This window comes from Haemaphysalis longicornis, unplaced genomic scaffold (genome assembly GCF_048455015.1).
Source record: "Haemaphysalis longicornis isolate Haplotype H1 unplaced genomic scaffold, Haemaphysalis longicornis Haplotype H1 scaffold_4, whole genome shotgun sequence".
Classification (NCBI taxonomy): Eukaryota; Metazoa; Arthropoda; class Arachnida; order Ixodida; family Ixodidae; genus Haemaphysalis; species Haemaphysalis longicornis.
Window position 1 is genome coordinate 118,480,443 of NW_027526361.1, and position 20,185 is coordinate 118,500,627.

The following is a 20,185-nucleotide window of genomic DNA, read 5'->3' on the forward strand; positions in this document are numbered from 1 at the left end:
GGGCGCGAGCTGTGCGAATGCGGGAAAAAATGAATTGAATTTAACGTACCTACACTAGATTTAGGCTACCCCTGTCAATAGTGTTTTGGGTCATGCACTTAGTGGCTTTGCTGTCCAACCACATTCACATCATGGCTGAGCCGCAATTCTTAAAGATGATAAAATGCAAGCTCCTTGATATCACGTTCTTAATTTTCCAAAGGTTAGCAATGACCTTACTGCCGCCGTTGCGCGAATACGCTAGGCTACATTAACTCTGCCATTAGTCGCGAATGCCGCTCTTGCGTCGAAGTTCTGCAGGCTGGCCCCAGCCCCGCATGCGTCTTGTCGGGTGTGCATATGTCAGCATTGTACTGTCCTGGTTCATAAACCAGCCTCTGGCCAACTAAAATTAAGATCTGCGGGAAATGCGTCCGTGTGTGTATACGGTCCGACATTTTTCACCTTTAAGGCCTCTATGAGGGAGACAATGTCTGGCTGTCGACACACATTCCGTTGCATGTACGCGCGCGGATGGTGACCAACGGAGATTTTTTTACTTTTTTTTTGTCGATTCAGTTCCTCAGTCAACAAACAGCCGCAACTTCAAGTGCAAGTATTACTGCAGATGCAAGCTTTGTCCATTAATTCATCCTTTATAACTTAGGGCCATTAAACAGCATGTGCTGTCGCCGAAGGCGTATTGAAATAACACGAAAAAAAGCGGCGCATGATTAATGTGTAACGCTGTAACCTGTAAACCCTCATGCCTCCCAGAGTAGCATTTCGAGTTCACCTCAGTTCTTTCGCGCCTAATTACTCTGAAGCCCGTGAGTGGTAAGCAAAGTATTTGCACGCCCCGTTATTAGTGGCGGCCGAATGTTGAGCTGTGTGCGATATCACGTTGACTGGACAAGATAACATCAGGTTTCGCTGAAACGGAAGTCGTCATACATGGCTTTGCAGCAATATCGTTTGACAACTAACTACACGGCCGTTGTAAAGAGTTCTACAAAAAGTTGTTCCATCTTCGTATTCCACTATAAATACTACCTAACCTAAAGAGATTAGGTTCCTTATTAGGAACCTAATCTCTGAAGAGATTAGGTTCCTTGAAGACCTAATCTTTCTAGGTATGCGATATTTCTAGGTATGCAAGGGTTATCGATCCCAGATGTATACGCGTACGCTGCGGTAATCAGCTCGGTGGCGTGTTTCCGCCATGGCTTTACCGTTCACTAAGGTGGCTAATCATCCACACTGAAGAGTTCCGCGGGGCTAGACAGCTTTCTCTGCGACAGGGCAAGGAAAAGGAGGGGAACGTTGTTTGAGCAAATGGCAAATAAAACAAAATAAAAAGAAATCAGGGTGACATCTTCTCATTCCATAAAACCGCGGGCTACCGTTTCGGCTCGTGCACTATTCACCAGTAATTCCGCGGCTGGAGGGTAGGAGGAAAAAATGTTTGTTGTTGTGCATTGCCGCTGAATAGGCTTCCCATCAGCAACGTCCAGTTAAGAAGCCCCTGTAGAAACACCTGCAAGAAGTTGGATTAGTATAACTAAAATCTCCATTTTCGACACGCTCGTCAACGACTGGCCCTTTTCACCACCACATGACGGCATTTTATTAGTTATAACCACCCTCATCGGCCCATTCGACTCGTGTAAATAACATTCCAGAAGCTTCTTGTTACGTATAGGCATTTGCACTACGCGCCAAATCATGTGCAATACATTTTCTTCTGGTCAGTGAACTGGATAAGACATTGTGCCGGCACATATCCCATGCTCGTATACAAAACCAACGGTTCCGAAACTGCATCGCATTGTCCGCGCTTTGATCTCTTGTGTGCGCGTGTGTGCGTGCGTGTACGTGTTTCGCAAAATTTTTATAACTATATGGACCATGCGAGCGTAGAAACTGCCAGGTTAAACACTCAAGGATACGAAAACATTTTTCTCTTTATCTTTCAAACATCGCTCCACTTGCCAGAAGTGGAATGATAAGCCACTGCCCGAAGCCGTGCTTTTGGCCCTCCAAGTCGCTCGTTGCGGTCAGATCTACACGTTCTGCAACCGCGAGTCACAACTGTATCGCTTGGTTCGCCCTGCACGGGCTGCGTGCACAAAATAGAGCCGGAACCCCGACGTTGGTTGCATCAACAATCATGTCTCTGCTGTATCTTCGTAACATCTGGCTTGATAGGAATACGTGTTTAGCCGTAATTGCTAAATTACTCAAATCGCCATAGTCGACTTAGTCAGTAAAAAAAAAAAACGGAAATGAAGTGTACGAGTTGAAGAAAGCTGACGCTATATTGAGCTAAGAGAGCATGATACTTCCCCCAGAATCTATGCTATATATCATAGGCTGGGGAGTTCTCTCCTTTTCTCCGCAGCGTGAAAGGGTCTATTTCCGGTCCGGTGCCACAAAAATGGAGACATGGCTGCCTGCTCGCAAGCGCGTCCTCAGCCTGGTAGGGCGTTTTTAAAGCAATAAACGTTTGCTGTCGAGTTGTCTTGTTGAAAGGGGAGTATTGAGTTCGTCACTGAAACTCCACGCGCACACAAAACACAAAAGAAAACTGTGCGTACAGGTTCAGGCATAGAAGAGGTTGGCACACAAAGAAATAGGCCGCGAAGTTGACCAGCGGCAGCCAATAGGACAGCTATGGCCGCAATGACGTCGTTTAGGCCATGCCAGGGGTCATAATGAGGAAAATTGAAGAGAGTGCGATTGGTCTTTCTGCGTATTTCACAGCGATTTGCGCGCTCACGGCTTCGCGTGCACGTGTAGTATCTGGCTCAGGTATTACTGGCAGTGTAATGTAAACGTCGCGCAGGCTTAGCTGCACTGCTCAAAGAGTGTTGCAGGGCCCCTTTAGTATGACCACATGACTCTTGAAAAACCTGAAGTTGAAGGAGTAGCCGCCACCAGGTCAGGAGGCAGCCAGAAAACATGGAAAATGTCAGGGTTGCTCTTTTGTGTGCTTTAAAGCAAAGCTTTCCATGTCTCACTAAAGGAATATGTCGCGTCGAAATCACACTGCATGAAAGCCAACTTTTTCTGACGATGACGATGGTCGTGGGAGAAGTGAAAAACAAAAACGCATCCTGTGGTCGGAATTGAATCTGGGTCCTGCGCGTTATTAAGCAGACGTCCATCCGCCGAGCAGCTTTATTTAGACAGGTGTGCATGGACGTCAAAATTACAAAAAAAATAATGCACCCTTCCGTCTAACAACGACGATGGTTTGAACGTGAAGCTTTCTTGGTGCAAAATCAAATGGCGAAGTGTCAAAGTAACAACCGCTGCGATCGAACGAACAAACTGCGTGCGAATCAAAGTTAAAGCTCACGGAGTCAAAGTTCAAACTGCCCGCGAATCAGAGTGCAAAATCAGACAACCAAAGAATCCCTCTCGAGAAAGCTTCACGTTCAATCATCGTCGTTGTTAGACGGAAGGGTGCATGATTTTCTTATTGCATGTTCTTTTGCTGCCTCCCGATCATGGCCCGATTGTATACCTCAAGCCCCTTTCGCTCGCACTTATCTCTCCCTTGTTGTATCGGTCGAATATAGCAGTGTGAAGTCATTCTGCACTCTACTTTGATGAAGTCAAATCCACTTCCTAGAACGTAAGCTTCGTTATTGTTTTTCACGTGTGTCCAACTTTTCACTCATCATATAAATGGATATATCGAAACCCTAATGCGATCAGAGATTAACCTGCATCAATTTTTGTGGTCCATTTTACCCAGAAAAATGCGAATCCGGTCCACTACGGGTAACCAAAAACTTTGAACTGGAAGGAATTGGGGCCCAAGAAACCTCCTAAACGGCGCGTGCCGGCAAGTCGTGCGATTTATGATTATCCCCTTTTCCCCGTGGTGTTTATAGGTACGTGTAAGAACACATTGTCTTCCTCTACATGCATAGCAGGGACAAGGCGTGATGCCGTCCGGCCGCATAGTCAGCGTGGAGCCTTTAACAAGGATAACGTCAGCGACTTCCCAGCCTGTTCGTGCTTTCCTGTTCCTGCGAATGTTAGTGTTTATGCACGTTCTGCGTGCTTACGCGTCTTCACTCATCTTTACCCTTCATCATTCCAATAGGAAGTATAGCAAGCCAAGCTCGCTGGTAGGCTGATTTCTCTGCATCATTAAAGCTCTCCCTCTCTCTTCCTCTCCCCCCTCTCCCCCTCCTCTTTCTCACTCTCTTAGCAGGACGGCGGCCTTAATGCATGTCCTGTTTTCTTTTACATCTATAGCACGAAGGTACTAAGTTCTGATGACCTGCATTGCCGGTTTCAAGAAACGGGTCGCAGTTACGTAACCTAGCAGTGCAATGTACTTACCTCGGGTTACATCTGTTCCCGAGAATTGACTTAAAAATTGTGCGTTTATCAAACAACACAGTCCCAGCTTTTTCGCTAAAGGCTGATCGCTGAGGAACCAAGTAAAACAAGTTCAGAAAAGTGCAATTTTGCACAGGGCAATACCTCGAAATGAATGTGGGCGTGGTAAAAATACTTTGCAGAACTCTAATGGGTGATTAGTTGTCAAAAGTCACTGCCATAAAATAACTAGCCTAGTTTCCACGGCTTTTGAAGCTGGTAGAGCGGCGTGCCAAACTTCAAGCTTCTGTCCTCAATTTTATCTGTGCAAACATAATTTGAATTAGAATAACTCTAGAGTGATCACTTCTGAAAGATGTGAGATGAGCTGGAAAGCTGCACCTGGTTGCGCTTTATTTCGTTTTCAAAATTCGGTTATGGGATACAGAAATGAATTTTATGAGACGTGCTGCACGCCAGCATTTCTTAAATGATGCGCACGTTCATGGTTTATTTCGAGAGAAAGAAAGTGATTTTACATTTTTTCGGCAAGAAGGCTGCATGGGTTGAACGAACTCGCGCGAACGTGTATATATTTCCCGTCATTCATGGCTTATATAATCTTGCAGCAGATGAGCGGAGCTCTAGGAAGTTTTACTAAGAAAAAAAGGAGGGAAAGTTGCTTGCATGCCAAAGCAGAGTGGGGTGTGCCTAGTCGATTACCTGACATTGTTAGGGACTGAATGACAAGAAAAGCTAGTGCTTGAATGAGCAGGGTGAACAAAAAAAAAAAAAAAAAAGAGGTGGGGAAGGGGGAACGCTAAACAGCAACAAAAAATGAGACTTGACATTTAAACACAAAGGCTGTTAAGTAATTTTAAGCGGGAAAAAAAGGCCCCTGTATAAGCTTTTCTAATACAACAACATCATTAAGGACGTTAAACAGGTGATTTACGCCGAAAAGTCTTGGTTTCAGCGACGAGAGCGAACCCCTAAAATGTGTAACAGAAGCAATTCGTTAATCATGAAAGGAGGCAACTCTCTTTTCTTTCGGTGGACTGAATTTTGCGGCCATGTATGTTGCATACCTTTCACTAGGGCGTGCTCAAGTGTCCACGCTGTATGAGGCTCGTCTCAACAAGCACGTTTCCTCTGACAAAGTTAGGGGTACTCAGTATTCCTGCCGACTGAATTCTGCCTAAGCCAATCATTGAGAGTTCACACGTTTTGACTGCTGGTGCTGAACTCTGAGTTTTTTCCATTTCGTGTTCGTTTCAAAGTGTGTACTTCAAGCGAGCACCTTCTGTGCGAGGTTGGTTTCTGTTCATTGGTGGTAGTTGGGCACGAAACGGGCAGGAAACGGGCATTTTTCAAACGGACGCAACTCAGAATTCTGCCTCTGAACTGGAAATCGGCGGAAGAAGTGTCAAACTAAATTAACAAGGGTTAAAAAAGAAGTGTTACACCGAGCACTTATTCATGCCGAAGCGCAAGAAGGCCACCAACGTTTTAACGAACAAGCACCTTTGAAATGCACTCGGGCCACAAGCGACGCTGACTTTAATAGGTTTCGTTGTTCTCGACGTAGCGTGCGTATTCGAATGAGCCTCCGGAGCCTCCGGCACAGTTGAGCTGCGCTGGTGTCAGTTCTCTGATGCTCTTGTTCAGGAGGAACGCGGGAGTAGCGCAGGACGGGTAGTGCCAGTCGTCCGGCAAGTCGAGGAGGAACGCCGCTTCGCAAGTGCAGTCCAGGGGGTTGCCTGCACAGGAAGTCACGGGGTCAATCACTGCCACTGTTTGCATATTGGAGCCATGGTGATCCCATATTTGCTGGCAAACAATTTTGTTTGCCAGGCTTGCAAGAGGATTCAAACATTTTTCTTTTTTGGAATGTCAGGAGGTGTCGAAAAAAAATCACTCAGAACATTACGCATTTTTTGGGTGTATTATGAGCAATTTTGAATCCGGCACTCTGCTCTTGGTCTCGTTTTCTTGATCCCGTTATGCTAAGTGTAGTTTATCTGTAGTCCTTTTTGTTCATGTATTGTCGTCACACTTATTGTTCCTTGTAAGCGCTTCTGGTCATACGAATTCTCTTTCTCTATTGTTCCGGCCATGCTTTTTGAGTAGGAGAGAAATGCGAAGAACGAGAAAGACACATTTATTACGCCGATCGGCATCAAACCTTTGATAGGTTTGAGGCACTGCTCACTGTTTTTCTTTCAGGAATGTTGGGTGGAGGATTTTAAAATGTAAAGTACACCTCTATAAATTGGACTGGTTAAAAAAAACAAAAGAAATGATGATTTGGGAATTACACGCACATAGAAATATTACCATGCCCGGCATATTTAGTCAAAGAATTGATCTATAAGCGAATATTTATATATTATGTAAGATTGCTTCTAAATGCGCAGCGCCAATTTCGGGAAGAAAAGAGCAATAGCAATTTGAAGGAGGACTGCCCAAACTATAGTTAAACAGTATTGAACTTGGGATGCTCATAAATGTCTAAACATACTTCAATAATTTATACCAAAGGCTAGTGCTTAGTGAAGATTCCGTGATGCATTAGTGAGGCCCACACCATGATAAAGTAACAACACTTCCAACACGAACATCAGGGGTTCAAAGCAGACGCATAGGTTGGGATATGCTTTCCGTAATATGGGGCGCCGCAGGGCTTGGGTTCTGTAACCGCTCCTCTTTCGTGTTTTCATGAATAATATGATTGAACTTCATTCAAAGGAAGGGACATATTTGTTCTGGATAATCACTATCACAATGAACCGCACATTTATCATAATACAACATGATATGTACAGAAAGAATTGCTTGGTTAAAAATAGTTTTATTTTTAAACAAATGGAAAATCGAAAGCAGCACCTCTTCCTCACACCTACTTTTCAGATCCAATAGTGCATGTGACCACAGTTCAACGGCAATTGTTACTAATAGCCTACGCTCAAATTTCTTGCGAATACGGATACAGTGCAACATGCACAGTTTGTCTCTATTGACACTTTTAATTGGTTTTAATTTATTCAAGGTTCTTGCTTCCTTACGGTTTACTAAAATAGCTGTCTCTTTTCACCCTTTTACCCTTCGCGAATGGTCCGATTGTGTTTGGAGGAGAGGAATAAATGAGCCTGATGTTTAATTCCTACCAACAAGACGTATGATCGCAGCATGGTTCAATTTTATTACCGCAAAGGGGTTCAGGCGAAAGGAGACTGAAAATTGAAATCCCTGCATGTGGTCAGCTTCAAAATGCTTCCTACTTGATGTGCCTGCGTGGCTTAAAGGCTTGCTAGCACCTAGAATTTTTTTACAGGTTTACAGCCTATACTGCTTCGTATAATTTTATAACAAAAATTTCTTTGGCGCGGTGGCTCAACATGATAGGTTTTCAGAATGCACATTTGCAAGGAAATTTTCCGCGTTTTTTATCAGAGCTCCACCCATATTATAGTTTTTTTTTTCATTTATGTCCGGGCACCTTCTGGGCGTGTCTTTTGCCGCTGTATAAAGTGCGCATCACACCTGCTAGGCTGACTCTGGTGCCGTTCTGGGCAAGGGGCAAGAACGTTCCTGCTCTGAAGGACGTGATCGAGTTGTGCCGCAGGCCAAGCTCTCGCAATGCCGGTAGTTCTTCAGCGAAGTCCTCTGGCAGCGATGTCAGGTCGGCGTAGCTGTAAGGAAAAAAAGGTACGTTTCTTCATAGGACGGTAGAGGATAAATCCGGCGGAAATTCAGAAGGGGTAAAGTAGTGCCTGTTTTGTAGCAGCCACTTATCCTGTAAAAACTATCTAACAAGGCTAAAGCCAAAATCTTGCAGACAAAGCTCCGAAAACACCAGCGAATGAGCCTAAAGTACAGCTTAACGCTATTCACAACCCTGGCATTGACTGAACACGCTGCAGCAGAAATGAATGTTTTTTGTAGCGTGAGCTACAGTGGCCGAGGTTGAGCAGTTTCGCGTGGCTCCTGGAGAACCGTGCTGCGCATGCGCGAGGAGCAGTGACGTCACACGGCACACATAACGTTGCTCGCTGCCCGGCGTCTCTCACACACCCTACGCGCCCAGCGTCTTCACCGACCTCCATTCCGCACGTGGCGGCCCGCCCCCCTTGATAATCATGCGAGGTGTGGCCGGGTGTGGAACCGATGGCTAGTGCGTCGCAGCAACACCGGCGTGCGCCTGTGGAACCAGCCTAGCTCTGGGGCGATCGGTGACGCTGCAACGGAGCCGCTTGATAAATATACATGTGTCACATAATGCATATACCGTGTGTGTGTCATTGAATCAGCCGTAAGCATGATAATCAAGCTAACCCTAAGCAACCAGGAAAGCTAAGAATAACCAGCTGAACCTTAGCTCACGCTACGTATATCCTGGCATAGCCGAGCTAAGCCACTGCTATTCTTTTTGCTATTGTTACTAAACTCTCACAGTTCTACAGCAGTTAACTTTGGGCAGACTTCAAGATGTCCGGCCTTTGTTTGCATCCTAAGTATTCGTTTTCAGCTAGGTAATTTGTTTAACTAATTCCCTGTTCTGCCTCACTTTTACCCGTCGTAATTTGCTTGACGGAGGGTTTAATTAATTGCATGAGCCAGTGTAGCAGACTAAGCCTGAATGAGGTGTTGAATGCCACTACGAATGCCCACAATGTTTTGTTATATGCTGCGGAATTCAGCAGGCAACACAATTTGCCGTAGAAAATTGTTTAAGATCTTATGACAGTTCCAAACGTTCATTGCGCTGTTTTCCTCAAATCTAGTTCCCTGGACACAGTTTATCAGAATTCATTCGCAGGTGTATAGATTTTTTGCATTCATAGTGGATACCGTTCATTAGAAGATACAGTTCACCACAAATAGTTCATAGGCATGTAGAGGCTGATATATATATTGGAATAAAGTTTGTTTTAACTATTCGGTGTTCGTTCTGCATATCCATAACTGTTCTATACAATTAACTGCCCCTTAATATGAATTTTTGTCGGATAAGGTGGCTTTTCATGCAATACCCTGTCAACCTAGTGGCCGTTTTACAGACACATTCCCATTCTAATCACTTTTATTTTATGCTCAGCTTTCGGAAGCTTACAGTAGGCAAACTGTCGCTTTAAAGTGATATCCGCCTACTGTAAGCTTTTACTTTGTATAGTCCCTTTTCAAGATAACGTCGCATAAATCTCGTGGACTTCTGCGCGATTAGTCGTCAAATTTGCTGTCCTTGAATTTGCGCCCGGTAGCTCTGTAAGCTTGCAGGACAGTCTTGTGAACGTGATATACAGACATAGCAGCGTTTCACCTTGAATTCTGCCTAGCTAGTGTAAGAAAACATTGGGGAGCATTCCAGAAGTGTTGATCTCTCAGTCATGAAAACAATGCGACGTCTCGAAATTCTGGACCTACATTGACTACCGGAAAGTGTGCGTTGTCCACCCGAAGCATAAGAATAAAATCTTTCCTGATTACCCGCCTTTCGATGGTTTTCAAGGAAAAGGAACGAGAAGAGCCATTTAACTCACTCATCGACTTGTTGTGTATCTCACGCGGAGCATCTGGTGTCCTAAAATAATCTGTCGAAAAAGCAAGTGAGCTTAGAAAAATTGACCCAGTTCTATATAGCTCCCGTCCCTCCAGTTATCAAAAAAGTTGCACTTACTCAAGTATGAGTCTCCAGAGCTTGGGCGCCGGTCGCGGCAGCATCGTCCGCGCGAACGTCACCAGGTTGCACCTGATGACCGACACCTTCTCCAGGTTCGTCAGCGAGGCCAGCCAGTTAGCGTCGACGCTGTCTATGGTCGACCTGATCACCGCCACGTGGGTGACACTGCGCGGTAGCTGGGCGAAGTTGCTCGAAAGCCGCAGCCCCGTCATCTTGACGAGACGCAGTTCCTTGAGCGACTTCATGTCGCTCAGCAAGGTCCAGCTGCCCGGATAACTGCTGTTCTCTGCCAGTTCGAAGATCTCGAGAGAGTCTTCGAGCCCTTCGAAGGCATAGTAGCGCTGGAGCCAGCCTCGGACGTAGGCGCCGACCGTCACGTTGCTTAACGTGAGACGCGACGCGTTAGTTCGGGCGAACGTTTGGGGTAGGAAGTAGTCCAGGCTGACATCGCGCAGTGCAAGCTTCGTCTCAGGCAAGTCCAGCTCGCGCGGGACAGCGTTGAAGAGGTGGTCAGGGTTATCGAAGCCAGAACACGTGAACTGCTCGTACCGAGAGGACACTGTGGGCGATCTGGTGCACGTTGGTTCGCTCACCACGAACGGTATGATGCTGATGAAGATTGAGACTAGTGCACAGAACAGCATGTCTTCAATACGAGTGTCCCCGTGGTACGGTGCGATGCACTGCCGGAGTGGCTGTTAGTAAACATTGGCTTCCTCTTAAATCAAGCCCTGATAAGGAACGACCGGGAGACCCTTCTTGGGTTGCCTGCCGAGTCGTTGAACTCTCCTCCGCTATATCAGTGACAACGGCGCGTCCGCGAGCTGGAAATTACCTACAAGGGTTTCCAGTGTTTGCCTACGCTTCCAAACATACGCGTAACTGTAAGCAAGAGAGCGGCTGATATATTACTGAGATATAGGTTCAAGAAGGCGTTTGCATGTGGCAGCTCCAGAGACGACAAATATTGCTGCGTGCATACACACAGGAAAAATGTATGGCTTAAACGTCTGTATTGCGTTCATTAACGTACGTGAAATGGGAAAGAGGTAATTTTTTCAGGTCCGGGGCTGGGTATGAGTGAAGTTGACCACTGGCCGTGCTTATTACCAAATAAGAAGTGCCGATAATTATTTTTCAGTTTTCGTGGGCTCAACGTCTACTCCTGCCGTTACAATAAGCCGTTTTGCGATGCTCCTGCTCAATAGAAATAATTGTAAGGAAAAAACTACCGTATAAACCGGATTATAGGTCGACCCGGTATATAGGTCGACCCCCTACCTTGAGGTGGGAAAAGTTGACAAAAAAATAATTCGGCACAGAAGCGCACTCACAATGTCTATATTTATTTTCGACGCCCGTCCGTCACTGCCAATCACTATGCCTGCCCAAGTCACTAGTCCGAGCTCTCAGAGTCGTTCGAGGATGACTGCTTCGCACTGTCATCTTCCATGCCATCAGGCGCGTTGCTGATAGAGCACTTCCTGAACGCTCGTGTAACCATGTTGTCAGGCAGCGACTGCCCAGAGAAGGACACCCAGCTTGACACGGTCGCAACCGGCCCGTATAGGTCTTTTTCTTGTCTCCGGCTATCCACTCATTGTACAGTTCGCGGAGCCGGTCCGCGCATGGCCTCCGGAGCGATCGTGAGCGAAGTTCCCGGACGAAGTTCCCGGACGAAGCCCGCCACTTTGTTCTCCAACTCGGGTTGCACCGCTTGACGTCCACAGAACGATCGGTTTCGGGGGTTTCACGCGCACAGCTTAGCTTTCTGGCTCCGCCAGTACCGCACACTTTTCTCTGAAACGCCTAACTGGCGTTACGCCGCCATATTTCCATTCTGCTCGGCGACTCAATCGCCGTCAGCTTAAACGCCGCGGTGAACTGCCGTCGACTGCCGCCACTCATCTCGGAACAGAGACGTACAGAAATGTACGCACGCACGCGTAATAGACGAGTAAAAGACGAAAAACTACAGAAAAGCGAAATCAAATAAAGGCCTGATAGAGCGAGAGAGCAGTCCGACACGAATGCCGATGGCGATTGGCGACGAACTACGCTTGCACATTGTCGCCAGACAACGATTTACATTCTGCCAATGACCGCTATATAAGACGAGGGGTGACTTTAGTGCGGATTTTTTTGGAAAAAAACTCGACCTATATTCCGGTTTATACGGTAGTTGACATTTTCGTGTATGACGTACACTGCATCTCGATTTCTAAACATCGCTTTCATTTTTAGCTTTCTTTTCTCGCCTTATAATCTTCTCCTTTTTCTTTTTTTTCCTCGTGGGTCCAACCTCCCCCCGCCCCCCCCCCCTCTCACCTCTCCGCACCCAAGGACTAAATCCTGCGTACTCCACTGGTCGAGTGATAAGTTTATACATGATTTTACAGTAAAGCGAGCAATGCAGGTTTCACGGCGGTCTAGCTGCACCTTCTTTTGCCAGAGAACCAAGAAAAAAAGGTTGGGACTGCTCCATACAGGGCAAGCTGAAGACATGCCGATCGGGCACCCCAAAGTAAGCATTTTATAGTTCATCTTTTTAGGGTTGCATGACGGTTTTAAGAGATGTCTCGTTGACTCTGCAGAAAATTTTCACTGCCTACATCGGGAAGGTTGCACCAGCGTCGTTTAAATAGGGTAGCGAATATTACCCGCTGTTTTGGTGAAGAAGCCCGCTGGTCTAGTTACTAATGAGTGACCCGAACTGTCGAGTCAATCAATGACCGCTGTAGGCCGACTGGACATTGGCTCTACCAGTTCTGTACATACCGGGTACCTTGTGGATGTAGTGAATGAAACGCCGGCAGTGTCAGCGCCTTCTGTTACATTCAGCGAGGCATCCCCGAACCGGGCTCCGTCGCCTCCGTCATAAGGTGTAGCGTGGTGGCGAGCGGCAAACAGGAGCAGCTGCCTTGGTGTTGGCGAAAAAAGCGGAAGGCAAATCTTAGCTGGTTTACTGAATGGTGAGAGATGATCAGCGAAGATGCAGAGACATCACCCTTCCGGGCGAGCTTTACAGAATGGCTCGAACAGAGCGGCAGCCGGATCCGCGGTTGTCAGATGAATGCGTTCTAAGCTCGGAGGAACCGTGTATTTATCCCGGAAGCGCTAACGGTCAATCAGCCTTCCTAGTGCTTCGCACGTGGCCCGAACACAGTATTGACCACAAGAGCATCCTTCCCAGAGTTCGTGAGGGCCGGAAGTAGCGGCGCACGTTGAGCCTGAGAGAGGGGGAGAGGAAATCTCGGCTGCGGCGTCCGCTTCGTAGGTGCATGTCTCTGCATGAAAAGTTTTTTTTTTTGTATTGTGCAGCTGCAACGGCTTGAGTTACTGCCAGCGGAGCCCCGCGCAGGAGGCGCATGTATGTAGTAACACGTTTGACAAAGGTAGGCTCTGCCGCAAAGCACAGGAGCACTACACAAAATAGTTGCGGCTTAGCCAGCTTAGCTCAGTTAACCTTGAATATTCAAAGCAAAAGCTTGTAGTCTGGTTGAGTCTTGGTTTCCTTTGGTTAACCTTTGATGTAGCTGTATTGCCGACCACGCCTCAAAGCCGTTCGGTCCCGTGCAACGCTCATTGAAGGAGGCCCGGCCTCGCTTTCATTCTCGGCGAACGCGGCTTTCCTCTTTCACGGCGAACGCGGCGCAAGATGAGTCACATAGCCAGAGACTACCCAGTGGCGCATGCGTGGAGGCTGCGGGTTTGGTCGGCTGCCGATCAGCTGAGCGGTCGCTCCCGTCGCGGCCGGCGCCGCTTCGTGAGCATAACGACTGAAAACGGGGCCTCGTGCGCAGCGCCGACAGCGGGCCCAGCGAATCACGTGATGTGGTTCGAGGGGTGTGTCGCCGGGGGGGTGTCTCCGGTCGAACTGTCACCTTGCGCATCCTCCGGGAAATGGCTGGACGAAAGGAGTAAAGCTTTGCTTTAAAAACTTGCAGCACGCGCGAACAGGGTCGCGGTCTGCTGAAACATAACAGCTGCTATGCCCCGTGTAGGAAAAGACAGAATCGAACTGGCCTGTTTGTAAACACGTATCGTTACCTTTACTTTCCATTGGTTCCACTGTTTGTGGCGTCCAGAACACAGATCGCGAAATCGTCCCCTGGTCCCTTGGACTGAGGAACCACACCCATTTCTCGCGAGATGAATGAATGAATGAAACTTTATGGGTGATTTAGGGGGCTTAGTAGGCTGTGCGAAATTGATTTCTCGACTACTACTACCACTTCATCCGCTTCAGGCTCCTCCCAGTCAATTTTAACGAGCGTTGTTTCTGGCCAGGGAGAGCCATGGCGGACCCTTTGAAACAGACCTGACAACCGGGTATGCACACGCAGGGCTCTAGCTTTATTCAGTACGATCAAAGACGGTGGCAACGACAGGAAGGGTATGGGGGAAGGGGGAACGAATTCGACGGGAAGCCCCGCGCAGCGCACTGCGTCGCGTCGAGGTTCACATCAACGAGGCGTTGGATAGGACGACAGCACATGCGCAGTACGTCGGCGGCGGGTTGCGCCCAGCGCAAGCGCCGACCGCACGGGTGGCGAGGTGAGCGCCTAGGTGGACGTGGCGGCTGCTGCTGGCATGGCGCTGCACTGCAGGTCTTCCTCGGTCAGGCGGGCGAAGTAGCGGTCGAACAGGGACTCCGGCGTCCGGCACAGGAAGTAGTGCCACCTATGCGTGTACGTGAGCAGGAAACGGAGCCGGCAGTCGCAGTGAAACGGGTTGTCTGGAAAACAAAAAGGAGCCGAGCATTAACAAGGGCGGAAAGAGGTCAGCACTCAACCTCCCCCCCTCTCTCTCTCTCTCGCTCTATGTCGCTACTTGTCTTTCCAGGCACTAAAGTGGAACCAAAAAATAATTTATCGCTTGTGTTGTCATGCCCCGTAAAAAAAAAAAAAACATTTTGATCGATTGCACAACCTGTAATTTTGGACGATCGAACTTTGCGTTAACCGTGTACTTCTGGCACGTTTCCTTCTAGGCGTAACGAAGTACTAACGCTGTTGTTGGCATGTGCAGGGAGGAATAGTTTACGTTTGTTTCTCACAAGCATACGTGAAGGCTTTTTATGGATCGCGTGTTGCGCTTTTCCGTTAAAAAACACAATAAATAAACAAAATACATACATACTGTGAGCACTTATTTGTGCTACCAACGGTTGACCTTTGCAGCACCAGACTGTTATGAAGTGTACTAGTTGCCATCTGTTGGTGGGACAAATCTCTGACCGATACATACCCATCATATTTATGATTTGTACATTATCATCATCGTGAACCTCCGGGGTCTGTTGAGTCACTGCCGGCCTGAGTAAATCAAGTGACCGTTGGATTTGCTCAGTTGTGCTGAGTCTGTTGCTTTCTTACATTCATACATACATACATACATACATACATACATACATACATACATACATACATACATACATACATACATACATACATACATACATACATACATACATATAAAAAATAAATGATTCCCCTACTTTCGGCAAGTACAAACTAATAGACCCTTTGCAAAATACTATCAGGCATAGCGGACAAGCGGAAGGCCAGTCGAGCAACATTGCGCGCGGCCATGATGAAGGAAGCACAGCGATTGTGCCGGCTGCTCGGCTCAGCGCGCTCACGCATCGCCTAAGCTCAGACTTCACGGACTCGCAGTACTGTGGTACTGGTTGATATCCCGTCTACGTCGCGGGGATTGGTCTTTCCTCTCACCGGGTGGGACACCAACCTCTCCGGTATACCGCGTTTGAGCGACGAGCGTATCCGTGCTGTTTGCAGAGGGGGACGCAGCAGTGAGTCGGCATCTCTCCTGGAGAACTCGTAACCGCATGTGGTGACAAAATCAAAAGAGCAAGCAAGGGCTCAGAAACCTATCCGATCAGACTGAACGCCGAGGTGACTGCGAGTGGCTCTAAGAGAGCGCCGCGCTTCCTTTATCATGGCCGACGTTTGCGAATGACCTCAGTGTTGTCATCATGAAAGCTCTCGTATGTACTATGTTGCCAACTTTTCTGAAAAGGGTCTATAGTGTGGACTGATGGGCTAGTTGGTATTTTGATATTCTTGATGCAGAGCGCACTAGAACAGGACACACAGGAGTGACGCGGACACACCGCTGACAGTAGAACACACTGTTCGGCAAGTTGGTTCATTTTTGGTAAAAATTAGATCACAACTACGACAAGGACAATAGAAAGACGACAAACACAGGCGCTGAGCGCTTGTGTTTGTCGTTTTTCTGTTGTCCTTGTCGTACCCGCGTTCTAATTTTTACCACGCCGCTAACAGCGCTGTGTCCGCGTCCTTCTTTCTGTCCTGTTCCTGTGCGTTTTGCCTAACTAATAGCGAGCAGAACCTACCGGCGAAATTGACGAAGACAGTCTTGTCCTTGAGCGGAGCCACAGCCTTCTCGTCGACGGTGGTCAGCTTGTTTCTCTGGACGTTGACGACGCTCAGCATGGGAAGCTCGTCATGCAGGCCCTCTGGGAACGCCTCGAGCTGGTTGTCTCTGCAACGAAAGATTTGGAGGCTCTTTGCAACATCGGACTTCCTCACGCAATCACCGAAAATACGTGGATGTATGTAACACATAGAACGCGAACTTCACAACTGTACTACGCGGGACGTTCTTCGTGGTGCAATCGACTTTACTGGCGCAATAATCCCGAGCAAAAATTTGTACGTCACATACAAATATGGCATGCAACTAAGCATACTGCAAGTAAAGCATATGGTGCAACTATCTATCCATCTTTTTATGTCTCGCACAGATGACGTACATGTTACGGTGATCGTTACTCCATTTAGTGCAAAGTACGGTTGAACAAAATGGCAGCTGCTGCAAAATCTATTTGCCACCGCAAATTCACAGGACACTTATAACACAAGAACACCCCAAAACAGATTTTTGGTTAAGCCTTCTTGTGTAACCAAGCACATGCAAATAAATGCAACAACTCACAACTGCCTGATTGAAGCTGTGGTGATGACCAGTTAGGCAATTCATTGTCATGATGGTTCGAAAAAGATGAGAAACCGACAAAACATAGTAATCTATAAGTACGTAAACATCCCGGTCCCCCTCGATGGCTAACACAATCCTGTGCTCATTGCACATATGTAAGATATTTCGTTACATGCTACGGGCCATCAATGTGACCTATATCACGTGTTGAAGGTTTCCCTTCTATAAATTGTTTTCGTTTATTGAGATCGCCGTCAAACGACGCCTGCACACACAGACATTTCGACTTAGTCCTGTAATGAATGTACTTACGGCATGTCGAGGAAGAAGAACTTAGGCGCCGGCTTTGGCAGCCAGGATCTCGAGAAGACCTTGAGGCTGGTCTTGCGCAGCACGAGCGCTTCGAGGTTCTCCAGCGAGGACAGCCAGTCCATGTCGACGTGCTCCACCGTCGACTTGGTCACGTAGATACTCTTCACTGTCTTGGGCAGCATGTTGAAGTCGTTGGTCAAGCGCAGGTTCTCGTAGTCGTCGACGCAGAGCTCTTCCAGCTTGTGAACGCCCTGGAAGACCGACCAGGAAGGAGGCAAGGTGGTGCCGCTGTGGAAGACCACCTTGCGCAGCGTGTTCTCGAGTCCCACGAATGGGTTTCCGGTGGGACCCTGTTGCGCGAAGGCCTGCACCGTCACGTTGTGCAGGGTAAGCTTGCAGATGTCGAGGTCGGCGAAGGCTTTTTCCGGGAAGCGGTCCAGGCGACTGTCCCTCAGCTTGAACCAGGTCTCCACGGTCGGGTCGGCCGGTGGGCCGCGTTTGACATACTTCGCGAAGTCTTCGACCGAGGTGAAGTCTTTGCAGACAAATCTCCGAACTTTGGCGCTTTCCATCATCGTGCATGACGGCTCGGAGAAGGCGGTTGCTACAAGAGCGGCCAGCACCACGGCCAGCGCGGGGAGGAAGGGTGTCATGGTGGTGCGATCGACTCGCTGGCCTGCGCTGACTGAACGGCGGTGAAGAGTGGCTAAGAGGGGAAGCCGGATGGCGCGTCTGCGAACACGGACCGGGCCCAGACGTGCTTTATATGCACGAAGAGTGCGTGCCGGACAAACACATCCGCCCGAGTGCCTCCAGGACTGGTTTTCGGGCCTCTGATTGTGCGCCGCCTCCTCTTTTCTTTACGAGGTCTCCGACCGTGTCACTAACCTTAAGACAGGTCCACTTGACTTCTTGCGCCGGCTTCGCCGCGGCCTTTGAGTGTGCTGAGCTTAGGTATCTTCTTTTGCTGCTGTTGCGGGGCGTTCCCACACGGTAAACAAATCTCCAGCCCAAGGATTAGGGCGTCTCGACACGTTTGCGCGCCTGTTAAGTTAGCGATTGCGTACGCGAAGCAGTCGGCAACCAGCTTCGATTCCACGTTGATGCGACATGCAATACAGGACCGCGTAACGTGTTCCCAGCACCCTTTGAGGCCCACTTGGCGCTTGCGTCTGAAGGTAGTGAGCAGAAGCAAAAAAAAGTAGAGAGACCAACTAAGGGAAGTGACTCAGAGCATCCACTTTTGGGCTCCATTGACCTGCTTATCGGCAGACGGGCGCATTTTTGATAGTTGCATACGCAACTAGATCGCAGAACCGGCTTTAATAGAAACGTGCTGCTGGCACCCGAAACCGGTCTTTGACCTTTGCGGCTCTCGCGTATTGCGGCCGACGGATGAACCCTTCGTGTGGCCCGCGTTACAGCTTTATTTTGCCCTTCTTCGACGGTGGAAAATAAACAACATTGGCTGTAGTTGCGCAAGCGGTGCGATGAATATAGCGGCTAGCCGTATCACGCCACAGCTCAGCATAAATAAGGGCTCAAAGCAACGCGCCGGGCTCGCCTATCGGGCAACCTCCGGGCGCCGCCACTCGCCGACAAAACAAACGCGGCCGTGCAGGTGGAAACTTCCATTGCCGGGGGAAAACTCTGGTCTTGTTTCTTTTCTACCTGGCAGAGGCAACTTCTTTTTTCTATTTTTCTAACTGGATGCCTCTAGAAAATAAATGGAGTCTGCGTACATGCGGCATGCTTGTTTGCAAACAAGTTTTAGGTTAGGCACATCGAACAAGAGGGAAGCTGCAGTGGTTACTATCACTGCGCTTATGGCGATATATTATACACGAACCCTTTGGAATGGGGCGTAGAAGGGATATTGCGAGTCACGAGATCAGTTCAAAGTACATGCGAGAGTAGGATACAACTTTTCGCCTGAAGTGCCATTAAATAACATTAAAAGTTAGAAAGTGCCATTAAATAGTGCCATTAAATAGTGCCATTAAAAAGTGCCATTAAATAACATTAAAAGTTAGTTAAAAGTTACAAATGGCCGTATTCTGAGTATGTCCTCCACCCAAAGTGCTTCCTTGAGTCGGCTGAGTGGAGGACACCGCAATGCAAAAATCTCTTCCAAGGAACCCTCGGCTCGAGTGGAGGAGGAATTCAGAATACCAGGGAAAGTGTGATTGAAATATGTTGTCGAAGTGGACACATACGGTAGCTGCCTGAAACCGTTCGCCGCCCTCCATCCGTTCTCTTACTGAAATGCAGTTCTAAACTTCACTAGTTAGTAAGCCATATATTATGCAGACAATCGTCGACAGTTTTTTTTTCTTTTTCTTTCCTGCCCAGCTCTTTCTTGGGCCTTTTCTTCCCCCATCCCCATACCTCAGCAGAGAAACGCCGGGAAACCTCTGCTTTTTCAGTAAAGAGCCTCATCTCTCTCTCTCTCTCTCTCTCTCTCTCTCTCTCTCTCTCTCTCTCTCTCTCTCTCTCTCTCTCTCTCTCTCTCTCTCTCTCTCTCTCTCTCTCTCAATCTCTCTCTCTCTCTCTCTCTCTCTCTCTCTCTCTCTCTCTCTCTCTCTCTCAATCTCTCTCTCAATCTCTCAATTCTGTGGACGTTTGAAACATATACATGTTTTTTAACACTCGCATCATCGAGGAATTGTATGGCCCTGAGCAAAAATGACTTATGCAGCAGCTATCTCGGTTGAAGAAACTCGACCCTTTAGTTTTATTTTCTAGTGTGGGCGAAGGAGGAGAGGGGTGGTTTGCGTGAGCTAGAGAAATATGAACTCTACTTTATATTACACTCATGAGAAGTGGGTCGCTTTAAATTTTTTAATCTCTCCACTTAAAGCGACATCATGAACATCTATGATATCGGCC

At 47.9% G+C, this 20,185-nt stretch overlaps 2 protein-coding genes across 2 annotated transcripts; both read right to left on the bottom strand.

Moving 5' to 3' along the window:
* Nucleotides 1-5,375: 5,375 nt before the first annotated feature.
* On the bottom strand, nt 5,376-10,783 carry LOC144180522 (oplophorus-luciferin 2-monooxygenase non-catalytic subunit-like). Its single transcript, XM_077708851.1, has 3 exons — nt 9,995-10,783; nt 7,861-8,009; nt 5,376-6,077 (listed from the first exon to the last, which is right to left on the bottom strand). Exons 1-3 carry the CDS (start codon nt 10,639-10,641, stop codon nt 5,878-5,880), a joined length of 996 nt encoding a protein of 331 aa, XP_077564977.1. The 5' UTR covers nt 10,642-10,783; the 3' UTR covers nt 5,376-5,877.
* Nucleotides 10,784-14,382: 3,599 nt separating this feature from the next.
* LOC144180523 (uncharacterized) lies at nt 14,383-18,828 on the bottom strand. Its single transcript, XM_077708853.1, has 3 exons — nt 17,297-18,828; nt 16,380-16,528; nt 14,383-14,735 (listed from the first exon to the last, which is right to left on the bottom strand). The coding sequence occupies exons 1-3, from the start codon at nt 17,947-17,949 to the stop codon at nt 14,563-14,565; spliced, it is 975 nt and encodes a 324-aa protein (XP_077564979.1). The 5' UTR covers nt 17,950-18,828; the 3' UTR covers nt 14,383-14,562.
* Between the last annotated feature and the right edge of the window lie 1,357 nt (nt 18,829-20,185).

What these genes read in the sequence shown, in the direction of transcription:
- LOC144180522 (XM_077708851.1), bottom strand. Translation starts at nt 10,641, where the DNA reads ATGCTGTTCTGTGCACTAGTCTCAATCTTCATCAGCATCATACCGTTC. An exon ending in CTCTGGAGACTCATACTTGA is followed by an intron (nt 8,010 to 9,994) that starts GTAAGTGCAACT and finishes TTTTCCTTACAG; the next exon opens with CTACGCCGACCTGACATCGC. An exon ending in CACCAGAGTCAGCCTAGCAG is followed by an intron (nt 6,078 to 7,860) that starts GTGTGATGCGCA and finishes CTTCCTGTGCAG; the next exon opens with GCAACCCCCTGGACTGCACT.
- LOC144180523 (XM_077708853.1), bottom strand. Translation starts at nt 17,949, where the DNA reads ATGACACCCTTCCTCCCCGCGCTGGCCGTGGTGCTGGCCGCTCTTGTA. An exon ending in TTCTTCTTCCTCGACATGCC is followed by an intron (nt 16,529 to 17,296) that starts GTAAGTACATTC and finishes CTTTCGTTGCAG; the next exon opens with AGACAACCAGCTCGAGGCGT. An exon ending in TGTCTTCGTCAATTTCGCCG is followed by an intron (nt 14,736 to 16,379) that starts GTAGGTTCTGCT and finishes TTTGTTTTCCAG; the next exon opens with ACAACCCGTTTCACTGCGAC.